This window comes from Ruditapes philippinarum, unplaced genomic scaffold (assembly GCF_026571515.1).
Source record: "Ruditapes philippinarum isolate M1 unplaced genomic scaffold, ASM2657151v2 ctg367_1_1_1_1, whole genome shotgun sequence".
Taxonomy (NCBI): Eukaryota; Metazoa; Mollusca; class Bivalvia; order Venerida; family Veneridae; genus Ruditapes; species Ruditapes philippinarum.
The window spans coordinates 114483-127193 of NW_026862689.1; the positions used below are offsets into that span (position 1 = coordinate 114483).

Consider the following 12711-nt stretch of genomic DNA (forward strand, 5'->3'; position numbering starts at 1 on the left):
GGCTGGTTAATTTTACGAGCGCCTGTGACTCACTAATTTTTCACTCGTTGGAAAAAAGTAAAATATCATAGTTTCATTCATAAATAATTGGTTTTTGAAAAAAAAATCGTCATGGAAACCGTGATTCAGACTATGATGGTGATGATGAAACTTGATTTTAAAATTTTTATATTTTAACTATTTCACACCATATGGTTTTGGTGCAGTGAGCCGTACACAACTGAATGATGATGACTCATGCAAGGTGTTAGTGAAGTAGCACACGAGGTTGTCAAAACTTTGACACGGAAGTTTTCAACTTTATTGTTTTGATGATTTTGGCGGCCTTGAAAGGTTTTCTGATCCAGATAAAAACAAACATTGATACAATCTGGTTTCTTCGCGTATATTCTGTCATGCAAATTGCATAATTATCAAATAAAATGCGTTGTCATTCATTATGCGAATTCTCTAAAGCCTCTTTGATAAAATTAAACTTGCACAAAATAAACGTAATGGTCGTTTCCGACACATGGTCGTCGACTGTGTCGAAAATGACATTTTTGTCCGTTTAGACCAAGTGAAAATGTTGCGGTTTCTCTACTGTTGTAGAAGTAAATGTAATTGTCACTCGCTATGAAATGATCTGTCTAAAAGGTGGGTGACATGTCTTTAATGAAAAATTAACTAATATTTTTATTCGTTGCTTATATAATTATAAAATGCACAATTTCGAAATATTGCAGACCAAATTCTCCTCACATAATGAAAAAGTCGCTGTCGATTCTACATGTACACATGTACTTAAAACAGCCAAACACGAAAACTCGGTTAAATATTGATACAAAATTTGAACTATTGCCTGAATTAACGTCAGATACCCTAAGATAGTGTTGTTGTTATTATCGTAAAGGGAACTATATAACGATTTGTACGTCAATCAAATTTGATGTAATGGAACCACCATCGTAGAATGACAGCATGGTTTAGTAACTCAAATATCTGATCGGAAATAAAAGCAGCTTACACTGAAGTAGGTTAGAAAAACATAATTTGTTTTTGATTGACCTCAAAGACGTACAACACTAGCCGGAAAATAAAGGTCCTGTAATGGCATAAAACATGTATTGGACGTGGCCGTTATACAAAGGTTTATCATACGTTATGTAGTTTATGCTAGTTTCTAGGCAAACGACCTTCACTCACAAGTGAAAACTGTAGGTTTTTTTTAAAGATGTATACAATTCGTATTCACTAGGAATAGTTATTATGTGTAACGTTTGATATAACTCAACAACGGGGTGTTGGGTCTTAAAACTTGTTTTTAGGTATCTCTAAAGCTGTAAGCCACTGTAAATGACTCTCGGTAACACCTGTTTGCTTTTCTGACATTACATTTACATAACTTTCATTGAAATAAAATGTAATACACAACAAACTAGAATATCATTTTTATATTTTTTTAATTTCTCGTTTTTATTTTTTTTGTTTTTCAATAATTTTTCTACATGACATACTCCAATGACTAATTTGTCACAAGACTCCATATAGATTATGAATACATAATGAAGAGCACTTAATTCATAAATTAAAAACACAGAAATCCAATTGACAATATATAACCAGTATGAATTAAAATGATAATATATATAACCATAATTATACTATTTTTGTTTAAAAAATGTCCGAAGTAAAACCTGTAATAAGTGCAATGGTTTCACATATCAAATTAAAATTTTGGCAATTGTCTTGCCTTCTCAAACTATAGCAAATGTACATGTTTACATCTATATTGTGAAAAAATATCTTTTTAAATCATAATCATATTAAAATATTAATTACACTCATAAAATTCTGATAGTTTAACAATTAATTTACACACAAAAAAAATAAAAAAAAATAAAGAAAATTTGTTTAATCAAACTTATTATTAAAACAAATTTTAATGAAGCAGAGGTAGTTACATGTGTTTTATAGGTGAGAGATCCGGGTGTATTTGTTTGTTTCTTCTGTATGTTGTGGTCAATAAAATAAACAAAAAGTAATTAGAAAACCTAGTCATAATTTTTGTGTGTATGATGATTGATTTTAGCTATGTTACGAAATGAGTGTACATTTCTGAATCATAAATCAATGTTATCATAAAGTAAGTAAACATCATGATTGGTTAAATAAATACACGGTGGCGACATTAAAATACGCCCGTCTTTTTTATCCTGGGTACAAATATTACTGTTAGCCAATATGATAATAATGGAGGTCTGAACATAATAAAATAAATAAAAAGAATCAATCCAACTTAAAAAGTAGTTAAGATTTTGTCAGGGAAAGATTATGATAAAAGATTACTAAAACTAAAACTTTAAATCTACGTTAATCACTTACAACAATGAAATCTTTAAACATTTCAAGTAGTCTACAGTTTTGACTCATATCATAAGTTCAATAACAAACATAAAATAAAAGGATATTAAATACGCACGAATAAACAATTAATATGTAAACATGTATTAAACGTCTTGAAGTATAAACTTAATTGCGCAGTACAGTGTTTTAGTACAGCGTACATGAGGACTTAAAGATTTGAGAGCTCACGGCTAAGATTGTCAAATGTATTTAACACATAGTACAGTCATGAGTCACATACTGGTGAACAATAGAGTACGCTGCCCCAGAGTGTTTGCTTTAAGATTTGTATTATAAATAGAACGTCTTAACGTGAAAAACTTCCCTTGAACGAACAATATGAATGATCCCAGATAAAAGATTATATTTCAAAAATATCTCATTTTCGTTAATTACGATTTCTGAAAGAAATAATAAAGTTTACAAATTCAAAATAAAATGTCATTAAAACTACTGTCAAGTGTATTCGAACTTTCATATCTTATTAACGGTTGTCAAAGTAAATAACTTATCTTAATAATATAAAACTATGATACATCTAGAAAACCGCCCGCAAAATAATTTAAATAAAGTTAATAAAAAAATGAAATAAATTTTTTTAAAAAGCTATCTAACGACAGAATAATTCGGCCTATCGTTAATATAAATCGAATAAAATATTTAAGTTTAAATTGTGTTAAAAAATAAAACTTAAAGTCTCCTTTAAACATTCTTTCAAATCACATCAATCAAGAAATGTCAGCTAAATCAAGACTACCGTAATTAAACTAATTGTTAAAATTGACAGAATTGTTACTTGACAACCGGTATTTGATTTTGGACAAAGAGAGCTGTCAAAATATCTTCTTTGAAGATGTCACAAAATGTTTGAATGAATTGTTTACGTTGCTCGAAGGTGTTTTTGTATTGGTCCCCTTTTTTCCAAAAAATACCAAAAATGTGATTCACACATAATAATAGGTTAAGGCCTCCGTGATTTTTTAAACTGATGATTTGTATTATATGTTTAACTTTTTTGAGCAATTTTCTTCTTTTTTACACGATTTCTTTCTGACTAACTAAATTAGCCATGTTCTTTTTATAGTCACAGCATGTTTTTCTTACCCGGATAATACTTATGTGTGTGTGTGATATTACAACATTTAAACATACTGTTCAAATACAAATATTTCAAAATAAAATTCTAACATGAAATAATGAAATTTTATATAAAAATATCTAAACATAATTAGGATTTCTTTCTCCTATAGCTAATGTTGATCAGTCTAGTCTCAATGTCATTAAATGCCATTTCTGGTCGGAAATTCTTTGGATGTGAGTCTAGTTATCATTTTTCACACATATTCCACCTTTCGTATATTTCATATATTACTCATATAACGTTAATTAAGCGACATAGATCAAAACATTGACCTAGGTCCATCTGCATCAATTATATGCATATGCAATGTCTTAATAATCGTATACCCAGAGAATGATTCAACCAGCATATTTACAAAGTGAGTGGATGGAGAATTGGAGAGATGGCCTTAACAGTACACCATACCATGAAAAATTAATCACTGTGGCCTCCGTAACATTAATCTCTGATATATCACCACTGTTATTACAAATTCTCAATTGATGAGAAAAGTATGCCTGTTATATAATTGTACCATCTGTAATGTTCACTTTCTGTAATTTTCTCCACCCAACCCATTGCTCATCTCTGACATCCCCATGTTCAAAAATTAAAAAAGAACAAAAATTGATTGCACAGGCCAGGAAACAAATTAGTGAAAGACATGTAATTTTCTTCTCAACCCGACTTTTTTCTCTCACATCTGATTTCCATTATTAATGAGTCACTGCTAGGAATGTTCTTTTTTCTCCAGTCGAGAGTATAATTATCAAAGTCAGTTGGATTTCAAATAATTATTTTCTATTTTCCCGCGCAAAGTTATAAAACCATGTACGGGGAAAATTAACGCTGACTCAGCGATTCCTTTGCATCCTCTTGTCTGTCATTTTAGACTCTCTGCTTTGTTTAATCTCATTTCTCTAATTCCCCTCTCTTTGTATTTCGGGAATGAAATAATTTCCAAATACTCCGCAGGACCGTCACTTCATCATTATTTCTTGTCACTAATCATTTTCTGAAATCCGCTGAAATAACTTTAAATGAATAACTGCATGCAACGTTGTTCGTTTCCCTGATAAAGTTCGACAACTCTGAACATATTTTTCAGTTTTTTTTTTTAAAATGCAGAAAAGAACCGAATATAATTTGAGCATCCGTATAACGAGTAATTTGAAACATCCGGGTCACACGAACGTTTCGATTTCTTCAATGCACGGAGTTAACGTTCTTGAAATTAGTCCCTGATTTAAAGCCTGTTCAAAGTCTAAAAGTTGACCCATAAAGTTGAAATTAGGGGAGATAATTTGGCGCTTGGATTTCACAAATCTGTAAGCATCTGTCATTGACATACGAGAGTGGCGGAGGAGGAATGCTATCGTGATTGTAGCCGACCTTGACACCCCAGCTTGGCAATGGACTAGTACTTTAGCACCTGCCTCTCGTGCTTCGTCTGTAAGTAAATATAAACAAAAATGTTAAAAACCGAATTAAGTTAAACTAATTGAACAATATACATTTCTGTACACAAGCAACTACATTGTACATGTATTTATAAAATATCTTTCAAAACATATATAACGCATTATACAATCAACGGCACATAACCTTTGAGTATACTAAACTTACTTTCTGTTATCATTTTTGCAAAACATACAGTAATGATAAGATATTGTCACGTGACATATTTATTGTCTTAATGCGCAATAAAATGTCCCACGACATTTACTGTACGGGAATAATTTACATATATATCCTCGACATACAGTAACTTAGTTACTTGTCATATTATGAAATTTACCCTAAAATAACAGTAAAAAATCAAAGGTCACAGTCACTTTAATGTTAAAACTTGATGAATTATTTATTCTACAATATTGGACTTTTTGATTTTCTCTAATACATGTATACAATACATGTACATATGCAGAATAAAAAAACAAGTATACAATATGGTTTGTCTAATATGGTTGTTGATGTATATTAATGATATAAAAGGTATGAGTCAGTCGACCATATGCCGCCATCAGCGTTATATCCTGGCAACATATCTATATCATATTTTCAGATATTGGCTTATTGTCGCTCACAGGGGTTTTATTATTGCCTGATCTTTTTTTCTGTTATTTTTGTTTAATGAAATATTCTTATAAAAAAGGCATAGCTTATTTAAAACTTAATGTCCGCGACACATAGTCGTTAAAATCAGAGACATAGATAATGTCTCTGTTAAAATGAACTAAAATCACAATATCAGACGATCAAATACACTGGGCCGTTCAATATTCGATTAATAACTGTTCTAATTCTCTATTTGCAGTATTTCCCATGACTCATCTATCGAATGGATACAAAATGAAAAGTCACAAGAATGACTGACTGACTATTCTAGCAACACAAGTCTGGTTTGGTGGAAAAAAGAGTTTGATTTTTTTTCACTAACGATTTCAGGTAAACATCTGTTTCCTTCAAAATTCATTATTTCAAAGGTAAATCACAAAGGAAAGTAGCAAATGAAACGGCAGATACGTTTGTGTGACGCACAATGTTTTAATTTTACTAGATAAAAAAGGTCGTTTCACAGATTTTCAAACAATAAATGGCAGCATCTCATTATGGTGACTCAGAACAGGTGTCAACAAAGTGTCGTCTGCCACAATACAAACGGCGGGAAATGGTGGCGCTTAGAGATTTATTTCACGTATTGAACAGTCATCAAAGATGACCAAAAAACAACAATAGAAACAAAAGAAATGACTGAAGCATAAACAATAGTATCCGATTGCAGTGAAAGACGTTTTTGAGTATAGCTCGTGGGAACCGGAACTGATCCCAAGTGACAGCGGAAAAAAACGTTTTCGAGAAAAAAAGTCATAAAAATCGTTCAAAATACAGGAAGCTGATCTTAAAGTATAAAATATCAATCAACACTTCACTAAAAGCTTCCGAAGACTCGGTAAACCAACTAAAAACGCTTTCTCTATAAGTTGTATGTTCAACATGTTCTAAATGATTTATCGGCGAAATTTGTTGACAATGGATCGGATCCAAGAAAATTTGAAATGATTATTGTAAGAGCTCCGTGTGGTTTCTTTAAGTGTTTGTACTTCACTGGACGACACAACAAATAAACCTGTACTTAAAATAGAGAAATGTTTAATAAAAATCGAAAGTTTGTTTTATACAAAATTGCGGTGACTCAGACTCTATTGTAAGAGTTAAAATTAGTCGATTTAATGTCCACATGGTTGGCCTATTATTCAGACAAAAATTCTCAAATTAAATTATCATGTATATAGATAAATGATTATCAAGTTTCATGTAGATATAGAGAGATATTTTAATGGTCACATTCACTGTCTATTGATAATGAGTCATTTCTTTTTCTCTTCATGTATACATAAGTCAAGTCAAGTCAATGACTCTGAACAGCTCTTTAAATTTACAAAGAAAATCAAAAAATAAAAGAAATAAATACGGTTCAGCAAACTATTCTCAGATAATTTTTTTCTTTGCTTCTATTACGACATTCAATTAAATTAAGTAAATCTTAGATTTCTATTTACTTCCTCTGTAACATGTAGTTTTCAATCTTAGTATTTCAAAAGTATTTCATGATAATTTTAAAGTAGACCTCACATCATTAAGTGCTTCATGAGACATTATTTATTCATCATTTTATTCACACAGCGTGTGTTACTTCATTAAAAATTAATAATAATTCTTGAAGTCGATACAAAAAAGTATTCAGGAAAAAACTCATAGCGGATATTTATAAACGGATTGTTAACCCGGTAATCTTTTTCGTGTTTTAATTTCCTGTTCTCTCTCTAGATTGACTACTGTACACATGTTATTTTTACCAAGGGTTCTTCATGTCAGCAGCCGTTTTGTTCGCAAGTAAAACTCTTAGGTACATGCTAAAGACCCACTTTTCGTGAAATTCGAATTTCCGCTCTTTCAGCTATCTCTTTTTGAATTGAATTAATTGACGCGCTCGGTAATTCATTGAGTGTTATTTAACCAAACCTAATTAGTCATGATGAAGCCGCTTTTGAACAAATTACGAGATATGGTTAACGAAATGTGGCATGGGCAATATTGCGTAACAAAAGATCCAGTCAATAATTAGAATTGAAACCTCCACTCAATACCATAGATACCGTGAATGAGTCATCAAAACGTCAACCATATCAAGTCGTATCATATAATTATTAATTTTCATAAAGTTTTTTTTTATCTGAAGGAAATATTTAACAAAGAAACAACAGTAAATGATACGGCTGCAGACGACAAATAATGCTCTGCGGAACCAGTATTAAACACCGGTTAACGGTTGTTATATAACAAATATTGACATAAACGTTAGTCATACTATCCTAATAATCGAGCGAAACTAATTGGTCTTTTTATCCAATGCTGATGCGACAGGTGTGATTATCACGGAAACATTAGTCGCACGACGTACATCGTTTTCCCGCCGCAAGACAAAGAAGTTGTGACAACAGATGCTTTAAATGAAGAAAACCTGTCCAAAAAAAATCGAAATGTCGGTATCATGAGTAAACTTTAACATTTAACCCGATATATTTCCTGTTTTAAATTATCATTGCTTACCTATGAATAAACCGGCTTCTTCAAAATACTGTCTGAGATTTTGTTGACCACTGTCCGAGGCTGGAATTCTCTTATATTTTATTCCATGATTTTCAAAATGAAGAGGTATGTGTGATGTGACGTTAAGAACGTAGGTGATTCCTAAATCGTTTAAACGCTGTAAGTTGGCCGCGTCTCGCTCATTACCTATAACGTAAGAAAAAAAGTATGAGTTGATTAACGTACAAAAATGCAAAATGTAGTTGTTCTTTCGTTAAAATGCATTGTTTTTTAGGTGTTTTTTTTTCTCTCTATTTATTTTTTGAAAAACAATATCAGCAAGACCAATCGTTAACAAATACAAAAAAAAGATTAATTAATTAAGGTTATTTACCTAAGTAAAGAAAAGGCACAATCTGTGACGCGGTCGCAGTTTCAATGGCGGGCTCTATAATAGGTGTCGTGGGGCTATACAATGGCTTATGTTCGTGGGCCTTCAGAGAACTCTTACATAAGTCTTCGTAGTCAGACTGAAAGTCATCCAAGCCTCCTGTAAATAAGAAAAGCATTTTCATAAAGAATTCTTTGTTTGTGTGGAAGATGGAAGGAGGGGAGGTGGGGGTAATTTTATTATAAACCAAAATGATGACAAATTTGTATAGTTTATTGACGTAAGAGTCGCATGTATAAGATTGGCGGCTCGCCACTTTCGGTCTTCTGCTGCATCTACGACGTTCTGATCATATCTGCTTCCCACGAAGAAGGTATTTTCCATTCATTAATCAGGAGCTATTACCTGGGTTTTGATTCCTAACGTATACAAATCTACGTCAAGAGAGTCTGTTTATCTGTGTTACAACATTTTTGTGGCTTTACAAGTGTGCTACATCTCCAGAACAGCTGATCTCTATGATAAATCTAATTTTAGAACGCGCGCGCAGTGCAAATGGTGCAACCGTCGCAGCCGACAGATTCATCTTCGAAATGGTTCAGTGACGTCATTAAACTCATGGTCCCTATACAAAGAGGGAATCTGAAACATGAGTCACTAAACGAACCCCAATTCTAAATGATTAGTCACCCAGTGGAAAGAAATGAAAACTAAACAAAGGAAGAGAATTTTTCTTTTCAAACAGCGGGTCATAATTCGCAATTAAAACAAGAAGTCTATTCAAGTACATCCTGAACTATTTAATGTCAAACAATCAGGCGCATCTTTATTTCAATTAATGTCTTATGCCCGCCTGACTATAAGAATTTAAAGTCTAAAATAACTTGTAATTAATCAAACGCGTATCAGGGGAGTATTTTATACTATGTCTGCCAAATCTTAATCAAAACTTCTCTTTCAACGAAATATATCTTAGAACCACTGGCAGTGTACATGTTTCTAAAAATACCCGATTTCTTCTGGTGGAGCAAAAAAATCGCTGATATTTCAGCAATATGAGATTAAGAGCAATAGATGCGATCAAGGTGAGTCATTTATCCTACAAAAATAGTAAAACACTTACTACGGCGCAGGGATTTGTTTTTTGAGATTTTTCTGATCGCATGCGCTTACAATCGTACCAGAGAGCATTTTTTTGCAAATGATCTGGGAAAACGCCTATTGTCGATATCTTTAATACTCATTTAAACAAAACAAAGTATGTCATTAACAGTGAAAATAGTAGACGCAGATACGCAGAAATAAATGGCAATTAAACATTACGTTACATCTTATTAACCCGGGGATGCCAATGCTACGAGTAATCCAATTAACTCTGGCATTTTATTCTAACAAAATCGTGACTTCAGAAGATGAGTCAGCCAAATTCAAACATCTCTACAGAAATGCAATAACAGACACAGAAAATCGCAAGTCCAATAGCGCGTGTTTGGTTCTTTCGACGTTTCGTCCTCTTTTACCATATTCTGATACAATTCTACTCTAATTAGGATCAATTAGGCACCTTTTCATGACCTCATTGGCAAGTTATGCACAAAATGTGGCTTATCTGTTAATCAAGCCAACAGTAGCCCATGGGTACATGCAGATATATCTGTAGCACCATTTTCTGGTGTTTTCAGTGATACACATAGTTTCTGTATTCTCCTCGCTATCTGATAATACATAGATATGTTTCTTAAAGACTACTGTATGTCAGAATTGACTTATGTGATAGATAAAGCGGTTTTGCGCTGATAATTTAGGTTCTGTGTGATAATAAACGAAGTTTGACATGATAATAGCTCTATCAGGTGGTATACGCTGTTTTTGCGGTTTTTGTGGGCTAAATGTTTGTGCCATGAATTATGTACACAAGATTAACACCGCCTGGTCAGTTTCTATTACACAGGCAATTACCTAATGATTAAAGATTAGTTTGTTGACCATTTACCTGTGCAGACAAATATAGAAATCCAAGGGGTCATTTTAATATAAATGAAAGTCAAATCTAATTTAATGGTAAACAAATTGACTGATCAATAATATATTTAGTAGTTCAACTTTGTTTCGATCCCAGGTATAGATATGACGTCCTTTTATAGAAAAAAAGTGAAAACATAAACAACCTTCCTTCAAACACCCGCTGTTATCATAAAAACTCTATTAATGAATAATTATACAAAAAAATGGTCAGAAAAGCTGATATTACACGATTTAATCTTTTTCAGTGTTGAACAAAATACGGTTAGAATACCGGAACGGCACGGAACCATATCGTTCAATAGACGCTACATTCTGTTGGAATTAATGAAATATCTTAAAATCATAGCTTAACCACAAACATCATTATGTGAATGTCACACTACATTATTCATGAAGGCAACATCGGATACCATTATGCACTTATCTGAAGTAAAATTTCTCCGCATGCGTAATTTCATTTCGAAATAAATCTAACCACAACATTAAAAAAAAAGAGCCAACATACAATTTAAGTGACGTCAGATATTATATATGGTATAATTATTAAAGATTAGATAAAGGTGAAAGTTAGAACCTTTTGTTTCATATTATCTGATGACAATGTTTATAAAGATATAAAATAACGCCGTGTCATATGTTATCTATGGAGGGATTTACGTCACAACAAGATTTCTTGGTGATAAATCATCAGTGTCGTGCCGAGAGCTCTTAAATAGCATCTTTACACGTTTTAATTCTCTTTTCTGTACAAGTCCATTATTTACTTATTTCACCTATCATCAGATATCGATCAAACACTAAGTAATCGATAAGTAACGTTACAAATACAAGATATTTATCCTCGAGGCATTCTTCACAATGACTCATGGTGTACATGTACTATTATGATTGTGTGTGAGATTTTGTGACACATCTTGACATGAGACAAGAAAAGAAATGCTAAACATAAATGAATTTAAAGAAATGAAAATATTTGCCGAAGGGCTGTATCAAACACTTCGTATAGAATATTTTGAAAAAGTTTGGTAAATAATTAAAGATTGGTATTTAATCTTTAAACTATAAAAGAATGTGCAAACCATTTAGTTGAACACACCAAAATACAGATTTTAAGACTGTTAGTTAAAAATAAGTTAAAATATTGTATATTTACCTTTTAAAATTGAAGCTTGTTTTCCTTCCCGACGGAGCACTGAAAGAACTATATACATTGAGGCATCGGTCGCCACGTCTTTAATGTCTTTGGTCCGGTCGTCATATACGACGACTTCTTTATTAGATCTTTTCTTGAAAAGGTCCTTTCCTTCTTTAGAGGTAACAAGATCTACTAATGAGCACTTTCCCTGAAGTAGCCGCCGACGATTAAATCTGTCGGAACAGTTAATATTCACAGCTCCCTGAATATGATTCGCGTTATAAGCAAAGAACGGTCGACAATCTAAAACAAGAACCGTTTTTGCTCTGTTAATCCGACATGCTAAGTCCGCCGGAAGAATGGTCCTATGTCCAATCCCTGACCCACCATTGTGAGGATAGGGTCCGTTATTTATCTGAATATTCATTGATTCTATTTTGCACCTTTTGGTGACTAAGTCGTCCGTTGAAATGTCAGAAAAGTCTAATGATAATCCGATCCTCCTTCTGGCCAGCACCCCCACGCCTCGGGAAACGTTTGGGTTCAAGACCTCGACGTCCCCAGATTCAGGCATTTGAAATCCTAATGGATGGCTAGAACTTAAAATAATCCGCAAAAAGTCTACACAAAATTTGTACAATCTTTGTGCATTTTGAACTAAATTATTTCCAAGCTGTACGTTATCACGGAACGGACAGACAGACGAACACACGCCACCGCAAGCTGTAGCCTCAACAAACGTTTGTTGTGCCACTGGTGGCTGGCTAACAATTGATGAACAGATGAAATCTGTTGCTGACATAAATGTAGACAACTGTTTGAATATCGGTATGTGAAGAAACTGAACTACTCCGCACTATCAACAATTCATGTATGAGTCGAAATACATGAATGATAGTTTACTCGGCTACGTCACATGACCTATTTGGATGAGATCATTTGTAACTAAAAATAGACTAATTCGCTATCTTTACATTGCTATTTTTCCACAATGCATTGCGATGAGAGGAGAGCGCATGCGCGATGCAGGCGAATCAATGGCTAACCTTCCTGTATACAACA

General features: G+C 32.8%; 1 protein-coding gene across 1 annotated transcript; it reads right to left on the reverse strand.

Annotated features, from left to right (window-relative positions):
• Positions 1-1427: 1427 nt before the first annotated feature.
• On the reverse strand, positions 1428-12711 carry LOC132719910 (dual specificity protein phosphatase 10-like). Its single transcript, XM_060703865.1, has 4 exons — positions 11668-12711; positions 8493-8648; positions 8120-8305; positions 1428-4955 (listed from the first exon to the last, which is right to left on the reverse strand). The coding sequence occupies exons 1-4, from the start codon at positions 12449-12451 to the stop codon at positions 4690-4692; spliced, it is 1392 nt and encodes a 463-aa protein (XP_060559848.1). The 5' UTR covers positions 12452-12711; the 3' UTR covers positions 1428-4689.